Genomic DNA, 20,801 nt, shown 5'->3' on the forward strand with positions numbered 1-20,801 from the left:
CAAAGGACAGGAATATGCTGGGGGCGGGGGGCAAAAGTAGGCTTACAGCTGTTCATGTGGAAAATAATACAGTAATTAATAAATAGTAATGTAAGTATAAACTATGTTTCACGTACTCACAACTGTAAACCCGCTTTGCCCCACCCTGTACCGGCACAAGGATATTCTTTGCAGCATGGTTTCTAAAGAGCAGAAAATGGAAGCAACCATCAGCAGAGGACGGAGATGCCCCCGATGGAGTATTCTGCAGTCAGCAAAGAGGATAAACACCTCTACACCTATGGAAAGGGTCCATATTATTATGTGCAAAAGGTATATCGGTTTACATCTAGTATATGCCTACATACTCTACGTGTATGCTACAGAACCGCATGTATAAAATGCTATTACTTTTAAGGCCCCATATACATATATATTTGCAAAGGCAAGTATGTGGAAAGATACATATCAAATAGCTAACTGATTTCTCAGAGGAAAGGAGATTAATACATATTTCTTTTAGGAATGGGTACTTTTCCTTTTTATTCTCTGCACTTTTTAAATTCGATTTATTTTTCAGTGACGTGTATCATTTACCTCTCTGGTCTCATCTTACCCTACCTTACCCTACCTTTGATGGGCGACACTCTATTCATCAGAACCATTTTCTGGTTGGACTCGGAGTGGACACAGAGGAGACGGAGCTCAGCTTGGCCGTTCATAACAGTCTGTGCTCCACAATGGCTTTTATGGAACGAGAGCAATGCAACGGACAAGTCATTTGCCCAAGGCTTCTCCCTCTCTCCTCTCTCTCCCTCTCTCTCTCTCTCTCTCTCTCTCTCTCTCTCTCTCTCTCACACACACACACACACACACACACACACACACACACTCGCTCCTCCCAGGCAACATTGTACAGTCCCCTTCTACTACTTCTACTCATTCCCCTGGCACCATCACCACCCACACCTGTGACGAGTGTGCAGGGAGACTGGACGGAAAAGCCTTTGTCTCCACAGAAGCAGTGAAGCTGTTCCCGTTTCTTCCCTCTTGGCCTCCAGCATTGTGAGACAAACAAAACCTGCTCATTTACACTGAACTGTTTCTCAAGGCCCAGCAACCCAAAGCCAAACGAGAAGCCTAACCAGCTCAACATTCCCTCAGTACAAGAGCTGTGAACAGAGTGATAGACCAAAGACCACGGTGAGGGAAGGGGGAGGATGGGGGTGGCATTGAGAACCTGCGCTAGGGCCTTTCAGAGCCGGATATGTGACTGAGATCCTTGGTCAGCATCCGGGGTGACCTCCCTGCGGAATGTCCTCTATGGACACAGGCATGTGCTGGGGGAAAGCCCTCTTTTCTGGGGGCTGCCTGCCTCCTGTCTGTGTGAGTTTGCTAACTCCTGTCCTGGGGTTTGCCTTGGGTGTTGAGCAATTGACAGCCACTTGGGGCTGGTCTTGTGGTTTCTTTGGCAATGTAACACTCTTCTAATAATAGTAGGTTTCTGAACTCTTTGCTTCCGATCAGTTCTGTGGGCTCGACCACCCGAAGCAGTCGACCATCCAGTCGTCTGTCTTGCATTTTAACAGGGGTTGGGAATGTGTCCTTCCTAGCATGGGCCTCCATACTACAGTCACCCGACGCCCCCTACCTCCCGGCCCTCTGGTGACAGACTCTGCCTCCCTCTTGGCCCCTGTGGAGGTGGGGCAACGTGCAGAAGTGACAAATACTTGACACCCAGCACAAAGCCACATCCTCCCTACACCTTCACAAGGAGCTAATTGCCCACTTTAAGTAAGGAAGACACATATTTCATAGGATAGGGGAGGCGGGAGGGGTTAGGGCCACAGCTAGACCCCAGGTTTTTCTCCCGTGAAGTCTCCCATTTCCCTGCCTCCGTGCACTCTGCCTTGAGCTTGGAGTAGAATGTCTGCATTTACAGCCCTTCTAGACTCCGGGTTACCGGTGAAAGTCGACAGGTTGGAAAGGCCTTTCTTAGCAAAGCTGATTGTTTTTTTCCTTTCCTGATTTCAGGTGAGCCCATTTCCAAGTAGCCTGACCTCTTTCTTAAAGGACCTTACTGATGAATGCCAGTAGTACCTATCATATGCCAATATTCGGGATCTTATCTATCAAATTCTTTAATGTTGCAGCCTTAGTACTTGCCAAAGGGCCTTAGCACCCACCGACCCATCACAGACCACAGTTCAGCCAACAGCAGCGACACCCTGCAAGAGCGGTTCCCAAAGGGGGTGCCCAGAGGACAGCCTGAGAACGCCTGGGAACTCGCCAGAAGTGCACATTCCAGGCGCTCCTCCCTCCTTCAGAGGGCAGAACACAGCAATCCGTGTTTTAACAAACCTTAGGGAATCCCCGCCCACAACAAAGTTTAAAAACCACTTGCATTTAACAAGGTACTCTCTAAATTCCCTCCGACTTTTTCAGTTCAGCCAATCCCACACTTCAGTTGGGGGCTGTCACTTTTAACAGACCCCGTGTCTCCGCACAGATACAGGACTGTATTTCTCAGGGAACTTGGTGGTTTCAAAGAGGAAAACAAACAAGCAAACAAACCTAACTCTAAGAAGCTTGAATAAATGAACCTTGTGTCTCCGAAGCTGAAGGGTCCGGGGCAGCTCTGGCTCCAGGCCAGGCTGGATGCACAGCCCTGTGATACTGTAACAGGTGCTATTTTCTTCTCTTTCTGATCCCCCTTCCATGGGGAAGTCCCAGGTGCCCCACAGGGTTACATGAATCCTTGTTCATTTTCTTGAGGGAAGAGAGGGTCTGTGTCCCCATTGACAAAAATCTCTAGGTTCTGGGGAGGGTGGAGGTGGGGGAGGGAGGGGGGTCAGCCAGGGTGGGGTGGAGGGATGGGGAGAAAGGGCACACAACTGTAATTGAATAACAATAAAAATTTTTTTAAAAATCTCTAGGTTCTTTTGTATTTGACTAACTTAGAGTTCAGAATCCCTATTCCTAGCCAATTGCTGTGGCTACGGGGACGGTTTTACTGATATGCCTAAGCAAATTGAGGCACATGCCTGAATTGTGGGTTGGGTAAATTCCACATAAACTTCAAGTCTGAGGATTAGACTTGAAGGGTGCGGAAGGGTGGCTTCTCCAAGGAACTATGGGTTCCCGGCATCAGGAAGGATGTAGAATAGAAGCTGGTCAGAAAAAACATGTTTTCATGATAATAATGTATTTGTTTGTCTTTTTCCCATGGATTTTTCCTTGATATATGAAGGACACTAACCCTTGGTATGTGAACATTTCCTCTCCTTTGCTCTCTAGATTGGAAACTCTTCGACTTCCACCTTCCTGAATTTATTTTTAAGAAGATGCTGACTCGTGTATTTTCTGTCACCCTATAAATGACTACCACCCAAATCCTAAGCTCTTTGTGGTGCCAAAGTTACCATCAGAAAATGAAGCTGTGTGTCGGTTCCAGACAAACAAATTAGGGTGGAACTGGCCCTGCCACAAACACCATCTACCCACCGCATGTAAAAGGACAGGGACAGGGAAAATGAAAGAACTCTCAGAATAATGAGTCATTGTGACTGAGATTGCCCATACTGAGGAAGAGGGTGGAGTCCTTTAATATGAGGTGGCCAAAGGGGTAGATGACTGGGGAAACCTCCTATTTGCTACTTCTATTCTTCTTGCCTTGGACCAGCATCCACACACACACACACACACACACACACACACACACACACACACACACTATTATATGGAATTGGCCACGTCCCCAGACACTGGGTGGGTCCTGATTAAAACAAGCCAATGTGCATCTTTGAAGGTTTTTTTTTTAACTTATCATTATAACATAAGCATTTCCCACGTCATCGCATTGTCTGCAAAGGCTCCCTAATAGACAACCAAGTGAAGATGCCACCATTTTCTTCGCCAGTTCCATGTTGTAGATGGTTTAAACTGGGTCCACTTTTGAATTGCTATCAATGTGCTGGGCACCACATATTCTTATGCATAAACCTTTTTTCTGTATTTGAAGTTCCTTACACAGGAAATAGATGCCCAACCATGTATTATCTTCATCAAGGGCTAGGATCACCTTAAGGTCCCTCATGCACATCAGCACCCATATCTAACACGTCTTCATGCCCTTTTCTCTGTGTGTATTGGGGCCCTCGATGGATCTCTCTTGAATGAGCAGGTCTGAACGGCCATCTGCTCTCATGACTCCTGAATCCCAGGCTTTGCGAGCACAGCTCTGCCCCTGGATGTGGTTTCGGTTGGGCTGTGCTGCCCAGGACCCGTGGCTTCATTGCACTTGTCACATCTATGTAGTTAGAACAGCTGTGGAATAACAGGGTAGTTTCTTCTTTGCTGAGGGAAACTCTGACTAGAGAGCTCTGGGGAGAAGAAAGAGCTAAGTGTTGTCCAAGGGTGACATCAGCATCTCACCCCGCTTTGCCGTGGAAACCACTTCCCCCTAATCAGCCCCAGTCAAGTGAGTACTTAGAACTATTTTTACAAATACCCTTAGCCCTGTGGCTACCCAAGACTCCTGTTGCATGCACAAGTCAACAGGCACCACTATACTTAAAAAGCTTCCTTTCTCATCACCCTCAGTTTCCATTTACCCATGGTCCAGGGCTTACCTGCTAAGGGGAGGGGACACAGCTTGGACCCCAGAAGGAGGCTGGCACCAGCGAGTCTTGGTCCCTCCTTGCCCTCCTCACTGTGGCCCTCTGTTCCCAGGCCTCCTCTGACAAGTATCCTTCTGTGGCCATTTGCTGTTGTCCCTCTCCTTTCTGGCTCAGGTCAGACCATGTCAACAAAGTTCTATGGACAGAGGCACCCAAGTAAAATCAGGAACTTCTCAAAGGGTTTTCAAAATTCCCTGGGCTATCTGTTCAGGGGGCTTTTCTTTCCAAAAGAGTTTTAGCTTTCTGTTCTATATAAGTGGCAGGCAGGGTGGGGGCTTGTCTTATTCTGGGAATGGTTAAATGGAGTACTTTTCAGCAAGAGGCAGAATCCAGCTTCACCTGCTTCCCAGTGATCAGCTGAGTAATAAACTCACCTCAGTACCACTTTATGGGTGATTTACAAAGACAGTCTCTTGCTGGAAAAATCTCTTCCTAGACCAGATTAAGTTTCCCAAATAGAACTGGAACAAGAGACAGATTATTCAATTATCAGCATCCCCTGCAGAGAGAGATAGAAGTCAAAGCTAAGATTAGAGCAAAAAATAAAAGATAGAGGTGGTCCGAAGCTGCGACATAAAAAGAGCCTGAACTTACCTCCTCCTGGGGACACCCTGGATAAACAGCTGCGTATGGAACAATTTCCTCTGGGGAAAACCGCCCCCCCCAACAACCCTGATAACTAGCTCAGCAGCTGCTTCACATCTGCAAATGAGAATAAAGTCAGATGCAGGCTGTTAGGAGCAGCTGAGACCAGTTTCATAGTCCATAATCGTGAGGGAACTTACAATCCCGGGGGCTCTCCCTGGGGACTGAAGGGCAGGTGCCCCACATCAGTCACCCAACTTTTAAGACCTGTGCCCGAGAGACAAGCTCCCCAAACATCTGGCTGTGAAAACCAACAGGCTGTGTCCGAGAGACCCAAAGGCCCAGCGCAGAAGCGGCCTTTTAAAAAGTGCCCAGATTTTACATTTTACGTTAAGGAGACTCACCTGCTGATCTTAGAGCCTTGGCCTGAGCGGCCTGGCCTGCTGGGAAACACTCCAGGGCAGAAGTCCTGGTGGGAGCCGTTTTCACCCTCTCCGCTGCCTTACTAACGCTGGGAAGCATCTTTTTTTTTCTTTTCCTCTACACTTTTTTTTCTCATCAGGTGCCATCTTTACGCTCTAACAGGCAGGCACCATTACCTTTGTGCTCTCCCTCTGCCACGCTCCGCCGCACCAGCACCTCCCAGAGGGGCCCTCTTATGCACCTGCAGGGCCCTGGTTTTTGTGGCTGCCCCCTGAACACCTGGCTCTAGTGGCTGAGGGACAGTGGGGGCTTGGGCTCCTGGGTCCCATGGGACTGTAACAATCAGAGAGACTGTAACCCTGGGCTGCCACTCCCAGGGCACTGCACACACAGCAGACTGAAATGCACCCAGTGCCTCGGTGAAAGGGGCCTACTTGCTTGCCCTGCGTTTTGGCTGAGCGGCAGGCTTCCGGTTCTGCACACAAGTGGAGGCTACGGTTGCTCCCAGGGAAGGGAGGCCAGGGGACACCATCTTTGCACTCCCCCTCTGCCTCACTACATCTCACTGGTATTTCCCCAAAAGGAGCTTATGCACTCACCTGAAGCCCCACTTTTTTGTGACTGTCACCCAGAAGGCATCTCCAGATCGCCTGGCTGGTAGCCAGCCGAGTATCCACTTTCGGTCCACTTGGACTGTGTGTATTTGCATTCTTGAAAAGCTGCAGCCTGAGGGCCTGGCTTCCTTCCAATCAGCCTCTGTCTGGGTGCCGACTGAGACCCCCCTTCTTTGGGACTCTGACAGGTGCTGGCACACCCTGAACAACTGGGAACTATGAAGAATAAATCATGCTGTTTGTACGATCTCAAAGGTGCAAAAGGCAACCAAGAGTTAGGACAGGGTTAAAGGACAAGGTTCATCTTCTACCCAAGGCCACTCCAAGACTGGGAGAGGTAACTGTTTCATTGAAGACATAGAAACCAACACAAACAAGATGAGAAAACAAAAGACTATGTTCCAAAGAAAAGAACAAGATAACACTTCTGAAAGAAATGGGATAGAAAAGAAAAAACGGGTAAAAACGAGAAGTCCCAACACACTTCCAGGTCTGCTCATCCCTAAACCCTCACTACCTAACAGCGCTATCTCCATCTTCTTTCTTCTGACTTGATCACTGGTCAGAAGGAGCTGGCTCACGGGTTCCCAAGAAAAAAGGCTCAGGCTGTCCCTCCCTGCAGCATAAGCATGGGCCCCTGAGCGTCTGATACTTTTTCCCAATTTCCCCGAAGATCTCTAGCAAAACGAAAGATGGCTATTATGAGACCAGCAGTCAGAGCCGTGTAAGGGCTGGTTCTCTGGCCCATCTCTGGGGAGAGGCAGGGCATGTAGGGGCGGAGCCAGCGGGACCTGGAGTAAGGAGCAGCCTGGGAAGGCATCAGCAGGTGCACGAGGGCCATCCTAGGAAACCCAGAGCTTTGAAGGCCTGATCTGGTGGCAGGGAGAGGCCATGGAGGTGTTCTGTACCCTGCCCTGGGGCCTGGGAGCCAGGGAGGAGCTGCCCCAGACAGCAGGAATTGAGGAGGAAATGATAATGAGGAGACTCCCTGGGTCACTGAGGAAAGCTCTAGGAATCTGAGGTTGGGGAGAAATTCCTGAGGAAGTGGGCTGACTCTGTGCTTCCCGAGGGGCAGGAGGTCAGAAGGGGGAAGCAATGTGGGACCAGAATTCCCCTGCTGAGTCCTCAATTTTTATAAATAACTCTATCCCTCTTCAGAGCTTCCAAACCAAAGAGGCCAACAGGTCTGCGCCAACCCTACTAGGTCCTGTTGAAAAGTACATCATTGATCTTGGAGCTGAATCCCTGAGTGACCTGGAAGCAACAAGAAACCAGTTACATCTGTCGGCAGATCAGGAAGCAGATGCCTGACCCCAAGAAATGTTCCTTCAATTCCTAAAGCTACTTCTAATATAGGCTGGTTACCAAGCAACCACACTCCTAATGTAAATTTTAATTTATTTAGACTTTATTTTTTGTAATGTATTTCCACGTGTTCTGGACTGCTTTCCGGGAGAGACCCCACTGCACCACCCCTGCCGGCCCCTCCTATCTCAGTGATTGACACGTACTCTGGGTGCAGGTGACTGACTTATATTTAGCTTTTTCTAGGGGAAGTTGTTCCAAAACCATCAGCCAACAAATATTTATAGAATGTTATTTGCCACTTCTGCATTCAGTTGTGTGAAATAACAGAATTTTAAAAAGTAAACCAGTCTTAATTTTTTTATTTTAGCACAATATGTTATTCTATTGTTATTTACAATCATCAATAGTGATTTTTATTGGTTTGGTTTTGTGACAGAGTTGAGATCTCTGGATGGAAAAAATGATGGGGGACAAGGATCAGAAAATACTGAAAAGGGGAAGTGAGCAGAGAGGAAATGACAATGCTGCCTGTATCTACACATTCCTGAAAGTTAAAGGCAAAACATTCTTTTACAAAACAATGATTATTTTATAGAATATTATGTACCTAGTGTATAATGTATACGTACTAAGTAAATTCATTCTTGATAAATATTCATAAATCAAGTTTTCTTAAGAATTACGCGTTGTCCTTCCAATCCCATGGGTTTCACCAAGGGCTAAGTACTCTCACTTGCCTCGTGTCATAGAAGAGAAAGTGTCGGCTCAGAGAGTTAAAACAACTTACCCGCTGCCACGCAGCTAACGAATAATACAACTAAGATGCAAACCTGTGCCGTTGTTTCTCAGAGCGCCCCCGAACCTCCTGGGATGGCGCTTGAAAGTGCTCACAGTGGAACTTCTTGGGTTTGGATCTGGGGATCTAGATTTTTACCAACCCCCTACATGATTTACATGCAGACAGAAGACCAAGCGCCACTGAATTAATCAGTAAGAATTTACCAGTCTTTCCTTAATAAGGTGCATGTGGTAATATTTTTTGATAAGCCCTACTTCGTTTTGTTTTAAACTATCTATTTTTTTAGTATCAAAAAGTGGAATTTTGGTAGCCAGGGCTTTTGAAGAACAATGACAGTTTTTAGCAAATTTTAAAATGTACATACTCTTCAATCTAGCTCGTATTTCTAGGAATGTGTTTCGAGAAACTCTATATAAGGATACAAAGGTATAGGTACGCAGATGTCCTTGTAGCCCTGCTTATAAAAGCAATGAAAGAGAAACAAATTCACCAGAAGAGGAACAGTTTAAAACAATACATACGAAACCACTGAATAGGAGGAAGTATGTTTAGATGATATTAATGTGAAACTATGTATACAGAATATACATTCCAATGTGTATCGATAATCATACCACTATCTAGAGCATCACATATTCGTTAACCTGAGCACTTTAAGAAAAGGTACCACCTTGGAGCACACCCAGCCCTGTGCCCTGTGCCAAAGTCTCTGCCAAGACTTTGCAGGTGAAGAGAAGACTGGACTTCAGCACCCTTGGTCCATACAGCCAGGGACCTCTGTGGACATCAGCCCTGAGACCGTCCCACCAGCTCCTGCTGTTAGAGACCCTCCAACCAGGGATCTTCTACTGGTCAGATGAACCCATTTTGAGAGGCAAAGGGGATACCATTAGTAATTATGCGGCCACAACTGTACAAGCTGGGATTTCCCCAGATAAGGTGGGATATATGATTCCCCATCTATGCAGTGTCACTGAAGAAGGCTCAAGCCCAGCTACCTTCCTCAGGGTCACATGACCAATGGGAAACTCACCTTGTGTGGTGGGTGTGCAACAAATCAAGTTCATATCAGGTAGATAGACAGACAGACAGACACAAACAAAAGAGAGCGGCCAGTCTCATGGCTGCTACCTTTGTGGAGGAGAGGTTGTACTTCTCCTCCTCTGGAAAGGTTCTCAAGAGGGTGACTTGTAAAAACTGGAAGGTCTGCAAGCAAAGGGACTCACTTTGCAGTGGGATGTTCTAGGATGAAGGACAAATTGAAGGCATGGTTTATGGTGACACTTAAGGCTCTCTGGATCAAGCTTTGCCTGAAGCTAATGCTACTTCTTGAAGTGTTAGTTATGTGAGTTAACGAGCTCCCTTTATTGGTTAAACCAGAGTGAGTCTGCTTTTCTGATACTATAACCCAAGTCACCCCCAACTGGTACAGACTGCAGAGCGGCAAGTAGCAGACCACAGAAAGTGGAATTGGCTGGGGCAGGAGTTGAAGTGGGTGAGAACACCCCTACCTGGCACAACGGCTGTTTACCCCATGGCCTGTTGCAGACTCTTACCACAGCCAGCTGCCTGTGGAGGTTGCATCAAAAAGGAAATTTCAAGATGTTGGAGACTGGCTACTTCTTGCATAGATCAGCAAAGCCCATTAAGAAAGAGATTAGCTCACTTTGAAGTTGGCTCCTCTGAGAGCAGAGAAGGGAAAAAAAAATCACTTGTTTATAAGAGGCGCTTTCTGCTTGCTGCCTGCAAACACCCAGCTGATAGAGAATCAGTGATCTGGAAGAGAAGAATTCTCCACTCCAAGTTAACGTTAGTATAAGCAGAAATGGAAAGATGGGAGAAGACTAGGAAGGACAAAAATAGTGGGGTCCATAAACAGCCTGATCCTCCCCCTTCTCACACCTGTCTTTTAAAAATCTATCTTTTTAAAAAATATGTTTTATTTACTTATTTTTAGAGAGGGGAAGGGAGGGAAAAAGAAAGGGAAACATCAATGTGCGGTTGGCTCTCGAGCACCACCTACTGGGGACCTGGCCTCCAACCCAGGCCTGTGCCCTGACTGGGAATCTAACTGGCAACCCTTTGGTTCGCAGGCCAGCGCTCAACCCACTGAGCCACAGCAGCCAGGGTGTAAAAAAATCTTAAAAAAAAAATTCAACAAAATGAACAATCACGTTGTTTGGGAAGACGTACCCGGGATGCAGTCAGAGGCAGGGAGCTAATTGTGGTGACCTCCATGCTGTGGCACTGTTTCATCAGCAGAGGGCGTGTGGAGCTAGAAGTCAGTGAAATGGGGGAGGGGTGTGGCAGTGAAAGGATTGGCTAGAGCTCCCAGGCCTTAGTGGCAAGAGGCAACCTGCTGAGCAAGAATCTGCAGGACTTGGAGTGAAGCACAGCCACTCGCTACTAGGCACAGATAGGCCCATCCTGGGAAGACCCAGCCCCCGGGGCCGGAGCAAGCGTGCAGGATCAAGGAGTGGTCCCTGGCGTGTTCCTGCATGGGCCCAGGCCAGCGAGGAGTGGAGGAGGAGCTCCCTCCGTGCAGAAGAGAGAGGAAGGGATAGCAGGAGGAAGTCAGCCCCTCTGAACAATGAAAACAAAAAAGTCTAGGGACCTTGGGATTTGGGGTAATATTCCTGGCTCCAAAAATAGACTGTCTCTGCGATCTCCAGGTCAGAGAGAGAGAGAGAGGGAGAAAGAGAGAGAGAGAGAGAGAGAGGGAGAGAGGGAGAGGGAGAGAGGGAGAGGGAGAGGGAGAGGAAGAGGGAGAGAGAATGAGAGAGAGAGAGAGAGAGAGAGAGAGAGAGAGAGAGAGAGAGAGAGAATATGAAACCCACAGGCATTCTGCTGCTGAATTTTTCCTTTTTTATGTACTTCTCCCTCACACCATTGCTTCCTCCAGATAAGAGACCGGAAGGTCAGCGTCAATCACAGTAAGGTGTAGGTCCAGAAATACACAAACAACAGGAATTAGATCATTAGATTATTGAGGGTCTGGAACTTACAAGGAAAGCACTAGAAATGTGAACAGATTGGGCACAGGGACCCGAGCCAGAAACGGTCTATGTAACCTGAGAAGCCCCTTCCAGCCAAATGCTAGGGCTCAGTTTACATTTGTTTTAAGTTTATGTGTGCTATTGTATGGTTCTAGTTCCTTTTCAATTTTGAATTGGTTACTGACTAAATATTCTGAGAGGTCCCCTGACCCCCTTTTACTTCCTTTTACCTCCCTCCCCCCCCCCCCCAGTCACATGGTGGATTTCAGTGGCTGCAATGAGCTCAGTCTGGGCAGACACTGTAAGAAATTTTGAGAACCTAGTTCTGGGTTCTAGGTTTGGAAAGAATAAAGTTTTCCTTCTTTTTCCCTCCTGCCCTCCATCCTGGATTGCTCCCTCTGAATTTAATTAAATACTAACTTTGAGAAGTGTTACTATTAGAGAGGGTATGGAAGAGCTGATACCCACTGTCTGCTGCTGGGAGCATGAACTGGTCCTTTTGCCTTGGCAAAGATTGCTGTCATCTGTAAAGGTGCACGTGCAGAGCCAACGTTCTCCTACAAACATCCTGCAGATACTGCGGCGAATGTACACCAGGAACCACGCACGAGAATGCTCTCGGCAACCCTGCTGGCAGTAGCAAGCACAAAAGGGGGCAAGTGAAGAATAAATCGTGGTACAGTCATACACGGAAGTATTGGCAGGGGTGAAAGCAAACGTATTCCAGCTACTCACGGTACCACGGGTGAACCTCAGAAGCATGATGTTAGGAGAGGAAAGAGCTGTGGAGGAATACACATAATAATGATTCCAAAGTTCAAACACATGTAAAGCTAAAAATGTATTGTTTAAGGTTCAAATATGCACGGTGAAACTAGAAGACAAGCAAGAGTATAGTGTAAACAATATTTGGGCTAGAGGTCACTCAGAGGAAGGAGGGAAAGGGGACAGAATTGGAGAGGGGCACATGGGGCGGAGGGGGCAGGGATATCTGTTGTGTTGTAAGTCTTTATGCTAAACCTACGCTGTATGTCTACCCAATATTAAATAAAGATAATTATAAAACTATAAAAGTCAGATTGTAGAAAAGAACATTTAATATAACCCCATTTTTGCTTAATCGTACATGTGTGTAATACCTACCATGATTATACAGAGAAAAATGCCCAGAAAACTACATGCTGAAATAGTAATTGTGGCAAACAGTGAGCTTTTCCCTCTTCTTTGATTTTCTTCAAAATTCTAGGAAAAGCATTTTGTTTAAAAATAATTTAAATTACATATCAGAATTTATAACAAAAGAAAACTGTTCATAGTATGTCAAAGCATGGGCTAAGAAATGGTTGGGTTTTTAAAAATTTGGATGGGATGTTGGTATGACCTCATCTGGGGGGAAAATAGACAATAGATCTGAAAATGCTACTGTGGGATCTCAGGGGGTTTCTGCTTACTTCTTTTTGCTTACGTATTTCTAAATTTCTCCACACTGTCACATTTGAAATAATGAATGTGGATGAAAGCTTTTGTTTTGTCTTGTTTTGTTTCAAGAAGGAAGTGCCAAAAGGCTCAACACCTGCTTCAGTTCTTAGAAGACCCAATCCATCTTGTTTATGGCGAAATCCCTGGTACCTAGTCAGTCCTTGGTGCATAGTATACATTCGGTAATTATTTACAGGGTAAATGAATGAGTGAGTTATGAGTGAACAGTGTTGACTGAATAGGTAGAAGGACTCCTGGTCTCCAATTTGTGTTTGTCCCTTCTCTGTCCTTTCCAGCCTGGAAAGGGCATAACTCCTATAATTAAGAAGGAAATGAAGACCAACATGAGAAGGTAGACTGTATGGCATTTTACTCCTTGCTTGGATGAAGTCCTTTCTAGCAGCTGAGACGATGTACAGTTAGAGTGTGAGAGTCCTGGATTCTTGCAAGGCAGAAAGGTTGTAGAATGTTGAAGACAACAAGACACAGCAACCAGCTTTCCAAACAAGAAGGGGGTAAGAAGATGGATTCCATAAACTTAAGAGCGGTCAGCTACCTCTGTTCTGGGCAAGATTCTCTACCTACGCAATTCTTGGTAAGAAACCCTTTGCTGGCACTTTAAAAAGGAAGTGTTCACTGCAAGTCAGCAGGGGTGGGTACAGCTAGGGCATATCAGGATAGATGGGCCCACTTCCCTCTCTGGCAGCACAAACATCTGAGGAAGGCTGGCCTGGAAAGAGCTATAGACAAACAATCTGACCTTCAGCATTTAACAAAAGCACCCTGGAATCAGACAGGAAAAGAGCAAAATTCAGGGAACTGGTGTGTACTCTGTCGGGAACCGGCACCCCGGCTGCACGGGCCAGTGTACAAAATCAAAAACAAACTTTGAACCTTAATCTTCCCCAAGTGCCCCTCCCCACTCCAGCCCTTCTCCTTTGAATAGGGGAAGTAGAGTCAGGCGAGCTGAAGCTCCAGAAGGAGGGTGCCTGTTGCCTACCAAAGCTTGGAAGTCAGATGACTCAGTGTCATCAGCAACTTGGATTCGGGGGACCAGAGAGACCCAAACAATGATATGAGTCAGCTTCTTCCAACCTCCTGCCCATGTGGTCTCCCGTATCCCCCACATCTGATGTTCTGCTAGGATAGCCAAGGGGACTATCTGTCTGCCACTGTCTGCCACCCTCCCCCTCCTGTACACACACAGCCCTCAGTCTGCAGGGAGGAGAAAGACAACCACCAGAGGCATCCTTCTAGGGGTCAATCTCTCTCCCTTCTTATGTCCTTAATTTGGTGGAAGAAAGCAGGCAGCTCAGCCCTCTCCATCCACCTAGGAGAGAGAGAGGAAAGTCTAAGAGAAAAAGAATCTATGACCTTTTCTTCATTATTTTTCCTTAAAGCAACTAACAAGTGTTCGTGTTAAATCCACGCACCGGCTCTCAGGACAGAGCTACCCAGGGCCCCGCTAGAATATGAGCCACTGTGGCTTGCTTTGCTGCTCTCCGCAGTGCCCACGTGAAAGGGATGGTGGTGAACCGGGATGCAGATGTTGAGTCCATCCCACGAGCTTTTAACTTCATCTTCTCCTACCTTGTCTGTCTGTCTCCTCCACTAGAACTTGAGCACCTGAAGAGTAGAGATCTTGCCTTTCTTGTCTGTCTCTGTGTCCCCAGGGCCTAGAAAGTGTCTGGCATACAGTAAAAGGTCAATAAACATCGATGAAATGAACAAACGTCAGCCCTGAAGAAGGTCTCAATGTGGACACAGGAGGAAGATTTCGCTCACTCAGATTGTTTATGTTACCTGTTCCTTCCAGTAACCATGTGTCCCTTTAAACACTTCATTATATTATTCAAATGGTCCCCTGGCTCGTAAGTGGTGGTTTCGAGACTAAAATCAATACCTTGGACTAGCTCCAAGTTCCTGCTCTTTGGAGTTTAAAGTTTTCCTTTTAGTAGAAGAACATTTTCTTTGCAAACATGTTTACCTGGAACCCCATTATATAAAACGGATCAAAAGCACAGGTGCTTGAACCAAAACCACCATGAGATGCCACTTCACACTTATTAGTGTAGCTACTACAAAAAAACGAACACAGAAAAGAGGTGTTGGCCAGGAGGTGGAGAAATTAGAACACTTGTGCGCTGTCACTAGGAATATAAAATGGTGCAGCTGCTGGGGAAAACAGTAGGGCAGTTCCTTAAAAAATTAAAAATTGATTTACCATATGATTTAGCCATCCCACTTCTGGGTGTACATCCCAAAGAACTGAAAACAAGGTCTCAAAGCAATATTTGTGCACCTCCCTTCACAGCAGCATTATTTGTGATACCTAAGTGTGGAAACACAACCCAAGTGTCCATCAACAGATGAATGGATAAGCAAGCTAGGTACACCCATACAAGGGAATATCATTCAGTGTTACAAAGTAAAGAAATTATGACATATGCTAAAAATGGATAAAACTTGAGGACACTACGCTAAGTGAAATAAGCCAGTCACCAAAAGACAAACACTGTGTGATTCCAGTCATAAATACGAGGTGCCTAGAATGGTCAGTTTCTTAGAGACAGAAACTAGAACAGTGATTTCTAATGGCTGGGAGAAGTGGGAAATGGGGAGTTATGTCTAGTGGGTATAGAGCTTCAGTTTGCACCATGAAAGAAGTTCTGTGGGTGGATCGGTGATGATGATTGCAACATATGAATGTATTTAATACCACTGACCTATACTCTTAAAAATACTGACAATGGCAAATTTTATATTATTTGTGTTTCACCAGAATAAAAAATAGTGAAAAAAACCAATCCCACAACTGCTTAGTCTGCATTTGGTGGGAGTGGAAGTGGCAGAGAGCCCCATCTGCCTAACCTCCCAGCAGGGCGACCGACTCCTCTCCAGGTCAGCACTGAAAGTCCCACATTCCAGGACCCCCTTCATCCCAGGCAAACCAGGGTGGCTGGTCACACTACCTCCCAGTCTCTAAACCATCATGTCACTGTGCAGGGACCCTGCAGCCCAAAGTTAAGGGTGACAAGATACAATTGTATTTTATGGAATTGTGTTTGGTGGGGGGGTCGGGGGGTTGGGACAGGTCTGATCACCGCACAGTGAATGATGCCCCAGGAGCTGTGCAGTGGGTACTGCCCCTGAGCCCCTTCCAGGGATGGGAAGGAATGAAAACACCTGCACCCTGCCCTGGCCCAAACTGTACGACACAGGCTCACTGCCCTGCCTCTCGCTCCCTGGCTTGACCCAGAAGGAACTCATCCCTTAGCCCCAGGCCCCAAAGCAGTCCTGACGAAGCAGAGAGCCCTGTGTACCTTCCCCAGTTGCTAAGGATCTGACCAAGCTCCCTGAGCTGGGCAGGGGGCAGGGGCCTTCAGCTCAGCTTAGGTGAGGGGTTCCAGTCCAGTCCTGGCTGGTGAGGCCCATCCATCCCAGGGTCCCTTCCAGAGCCTTCTCCCTACTCCCAGCCCCCATCAGGCCTGAGTCCACGTCCCTATCCTGTTGGGCTAGAGCTGCTGAGACACTGGCCAAGGCCTCTGAACCCATGGCCTGTGAACCCTGAGGATGAGCCCACCAACAAGGCTTAACCAGCCTCTCTGGGGAGCGGCAGGAGTGCAGGGCACTTTCCGCCACAAAGCCCTTGGTCCCTGGGCTCCCCCCACTACCACCCTCAGGATGCAAGCTGAATGTGAAACCTAGAGACATCTTCTGCTGTCTACTTTTTTTTTTTTTTTAATAAATTGACTCACGTCCTATACTTATAGATGTGTCAGCAGTCAGAATTCTCCGGAAACAGAACACTCATGCAATCTTGAATTTTTCTATCTTGTGATTTCCTGACCAGCAACCTCTTATAAAGGAGGCTCAGAGGCCAGACTTCAAGGAGTTGGAGAACCCAGGAGTCTTCAGCCCAGCCCTGTTCCTGTAGCTGGTCACCAGCCAGAAAGATGAAGGCCAGCCTGGCTCTCCTAACCTTCCTCCTCGCTGCTGCCGCCCTCCACTCTGAGGCTAATGAAGGTGAGAGCTGTGACTCTTTCATTCCTCTGAGCAAAGAGAACACAGTTGCAAGAGGCAGAGAGCTGCAGAGAGGAGGTGTGGGTGGTCCACAAAAGGCTGCCTGTGGGTCCCTGGAGGTCCTCTTGCAAATATGGAAGACCAAGCAGACCTGAGCCGGTGCCAGCCTCTCCCCTTTCCCTGTAAGATCTGTCCATCTGTGAATCTGGCACAGACCCCCTCCTGGCAGGTAGTAAGTCTCAATGAATATCTGTGGGACACAAGAAGACAAAACAGCAAGTGACTCGGAAAGAGGCCGAGGTTGGCACCAGATGTCCCAGACTCCCAGCTCTCTGCCCTTTCCGCCCTAAGTGGGCATGGTTGCCTCTCGGCAGGGGGCTGAAGCCAGGGGAGAAAGTGGCACAGTGGGGTCCCTGGGAGATTTCCCAGGGAACTACTCTCCTGAGTTGAATTTCCACCAAAGCCAGAGATGGGAAAATGCTGGGTGGGTCCAGGGCCTCTCATTGGGCATCCCTGCTGGTCCAAGGAATGAGACCTATTTTCAAGGAATTTTGACTGCAACTAGCTACGAACTCCTTAATATTTTCCCATAATTCCAGTTATCATTGTATAATTTCTCCTCTGCAAATGGGGTGGCAAATGCTTTCTCAGAGGGTTGTTGTGAGGAATAGAGATAAGTCAGGGAGTAAGCCACATACCAGGCCCACAGCAGAAACAATAAATGGAATCTTTTTTTTTTCCCTCCAGACAACAGCAAAACAAAATGGAGAAATAATTGGCCTTATAGTCAGAAAGACATAGATTCTAATTGAATTCATTCAGCAAATACATATTAAAAGCCTATTCTGTGCCACCCATTCAGTGAATGTGCTGGAATCCAGGGGTGGGCAGAAACAGACGCTTCTGCTGCCGGGGAGCCCCTGCCGGGAGGCTCCACACCGGCCAGCTGAGGCCTCTGCCATGCCTCGTGCAGGCTCTCTGAGCCTCGGCCTCTTCATCTGTTACATGGAGGAAGTAAGGCCTTTATTACACAAAACAATCACGGGTATATAAATCAATGTGTACGGCATTTGCCCCATCAATACGATTTGCCATTTCAAGGACAAGCTTAACAATCAACCTAGAGATGTTACTGCCTTAAAGAAATGCACTGACATCAAGAGCAAGAGCAGGAAACATTTGACACATGGAGTTCAAAGTCAAGATCAGCATTTTGGGGAATCAGGACGGGAGCATGCAGAAGAGAAGTGGTCACGGTCCATTAGCTTGAAGCCCTTGCTATGTTTCAAGTGTAAGTTCATGGCCCTGTCTGCTGCTAAGTAAATGTTAGTGAGTTTCATGTTAGTGGTGTTTCAAGAAATAACAAGTTTTAGAAGCAAAATAAGTCCTTAAATTGGCAATTTCAACTGTGATTCTTGCTAGCAGGTGTGAATATTATGTTATTTGAATAATAATTTTCAATGACATCATCCAGGATTTGAGTAATTGCTATAGGCCATAAATGATTTAACAGAAGAAATACTAAGAGAAAATATGTAAATGTCATGGAATACTGGGAGATAAACCCAGAAACATTTGATAATTTGTATATAAGATCTAAATTAGCAAGAGCAATATCAATTTGAATGGAGAAACGAAAGTTAGGACAAGCAGACAATATATGTCCATCATTAAAAAAGGAAAGGACCTTGTGTGAAGCATTAGGCGCTCTAACACAGAACTGGAAGGTGCTTTTGGACACACGGACAACAATTTGGCCAACATCAACACAAAGTGGGAAAAATGTCCTATGTCTAGAATATCTGTTGCCAAAGATAAAAATTACAAGTAGAGCAGTTACTGCCGCCAGTCTTTTAAATGTTCATCTTTGAATGACAACTTTGAAATATTTTAACCATTAAGTAGTTGTAGTATTTTTCAACTTTTAAATTATTTTTATTTTGTGTTAATGTTTCCTTCTTGTCACGTTTTCTATGTTCCACTGTCCGTATCTGCCGGAGAACCTTCAACGTGCTATTGAATATACGGTCTTGTCACAACACATACCATAGTAACAAACCTTGCACTTATTATGTCTTTTATAGAAACCCTCTGAAACTTTTCGGATAGCCCCATCATGGAAGAGTGATTGTTTACTACATCGTCATTCATTATTGTTTAAAAACATGAAAATAAGGTGTTACGAAAAACACAGAATAAATTATGATTTTGAGAATTCCCAGGAATTCTGATTTCTTATCCCCAAATCCTGTCAGAAATTTGAAACACTGTGGTCACAGAATCACTCCCTAGCCCTGGGAAGGGTCTGAGAAAGGAGAGGTCAGGAGGGGCTGGCAGTGGGGAGGGAGGAGAGGACTTAGAGGAGGTTGATTTAAGAGATGGAGGGAAAGAAAGAGGGGCCAGAGAGGCCAGGCCACACTCCCTCCCAGGGGCTCCTCTCTGGTCTCTTCCTTCCCCTACACCCCCCCCCCCCCCAGTGCTCTCTCTTCAGAATAGAGATACAGGTCTAAGCTTCCTTGCAGAGAAGGTTTCAGCATCATGCAGTCCCTCTGCCTTCCAGGACCAGATGACAATGGGTTGACTCAATGCTGTTTCTCCTTCATCTCTCGGAGAATCCCACTCGATTTTGTGGCAGGTTATTACTTGACTGGAAGCCAGTGCCCCACCCCAGGGGTCGTGTAAGTACAGCCTTGGCTGACGATGGAAGGGGGTGCAAGTGAAGAAAACCAGTAGGGCCTGGGAGAGGGACGCAGGGGGTTGGGACGCTAAGAGGAGGCTGCTGAGTCGAGGATTTCTAGGCCTGAGCTGGTTGGAGCTGATCCCTGTGGATAGAGGGGGCTTGGGAAAGAGAAGGAGAGTGGAGCTGCCTGGTGGGGCCTTCACTGAACCCCTGGGGCAGTAGGGTGGGGTATACAGGTGGGGGTTTCTCTCTGCAAGAGAAGTGTGGGGAGTTTCACGCTTGAAATAGAATGGGGTGGTGGGATGGGCTCCTCTCCTGGCTGCTAACGCTCAGCTCCTCATCCTTCTTGCTCCGCAGCTTCCTCACCAAACGTGGGAGACACATTTGTGCCAACCACAGCGATGCCTGGGTGCAGAAGTACGTGAAACAACTGGAACGCCAGTAAAAGTGGTCTGGGGGAGGTGGGGCCACCACAGCCCGGGGACCATGAGAAGAGACCGCAGACCACCTCCCCTCCCCAAGCAACTCTCTCAGTGCCCAGTGGTCCCTGGGCATTGTCTTGGCCTGAACGGAAGCCCATTCTTGCTCTTCTGGGCCCTTGTGCTCTGGTGAATTCTGCTTTCTCCTGAAGCCTTGCCATGATACCCTGCTTTGGGGACCTGAGGGTGCTTTGGCTCCCAGACAGCATCTTCTTCCCCTCGCAAGCACCCAGCTGAAACAAAATCATGCTATAGAAACTTGGTGGTTTACATGTGTTCTCTTGCAAGACAGCCTTGTTATTTCTTTTATTGTACAGACAACTCTATGGCCTTTACTGTGTCAGGTGCCGCTCTAAACACTTCAGTATCGACTAACGGAAAGAGTGGAAGGATGGGGGCAGAGTTAGGTTTGGAAGTATGGAAAACAAGGAACCCCTTGGTCAGGGCCTTAATCATGGGAACAGTGTGAGAAAGCTGACAACCATGTAAAACATTGTTTATTCTCATGTGGAGAGGACAGGTGAGCACCCATACAACACCCCTCTTTATTCCTTTTGCCACGTGGGGGCTGCAACTCACCCTCCTTTGAAAGCTCCTCCCCTCCCCTCAGACATTTAAAACATTTACTTCTCTGTCCACCCTTCAAGACCTAGTGTAAATAGCACCCCCTCGTCCTCCCTGCCCAAAGCCTCTTGCGCCAACCACTGAAGTGCTGTAGTCTCTTCAGAGTCTGCTGCCTGGTGTGACACTGACTTTG

General features: G+C 47.0%; 1 protein-coding gene across 1 annotated transcript; it reads left to right on the forward strand.

The window, feature by feature from the left end:
* The first annotated feature begins 16,730 nt into the window (after positions 1–16,730).
* LOC112316401 (regakine-1) lies at positions 16,731–20,302 on the forward strand. The gene is made up of 3 exons (XM_024573264.3): positions 16,731–16,888; positions 19,446–19,563; positions 19,923–20,302. Exons 1-3 carry the CDS (start codon positions 16,819–16,821, stop codon positions 20,008–20,010), a joined length of 276 nt encoding a protein of 91 aa, XP_024429032.1. The 5' UTR covers positions 16,731–16,818; the 3' UTR covers positions 20,011–20,302.
* Positions 20,303–20,801: the final 499 nt, after the last annotated feature.

The sequence above is a fragment of the Desmodus rotundus genome, chromosome 9 (assembly GCF_022682495.2).
Source record: "Desmodus rotundus isolate HL8 chromosome 9, HLdesRot8A.1, whole genome shotgun sequence".
In the NCBI taxonomy this organism is placed as follows: domain Eukaryota; kingdom Metazoa; phylum Chordata; class Mammalia; order Chiroptera; family Phyllostomidae; genus Desmodus; species Desmodus rotundus.

Excerpts from the sequence above, each read along its gene's own strand:
- LOC112316401 (XM_024573264.3), top strand. The coding sequence starts at position 16,819 with ATGAAGGCCAGCCTGGCTCTCCTAACCTTCCTCCTCGCTGCTGCCGCC. Across the intron at positions 16,889-19,445 it reads CCACTCTGAGGCTAATGAAG|GACCAGATGACAATGGGTTG; the intron begins GTGAGAGCTGTG and ends TCTGCCTTCCAG. Across the intron at positions 19,564-19,922 it reads TGCCCCACCCCAGGGGTCGT|CTTCCTCACCAAACGTGGGA; the intron begins GTAAGTACAGCC and ends CTTGCTCCGCAG.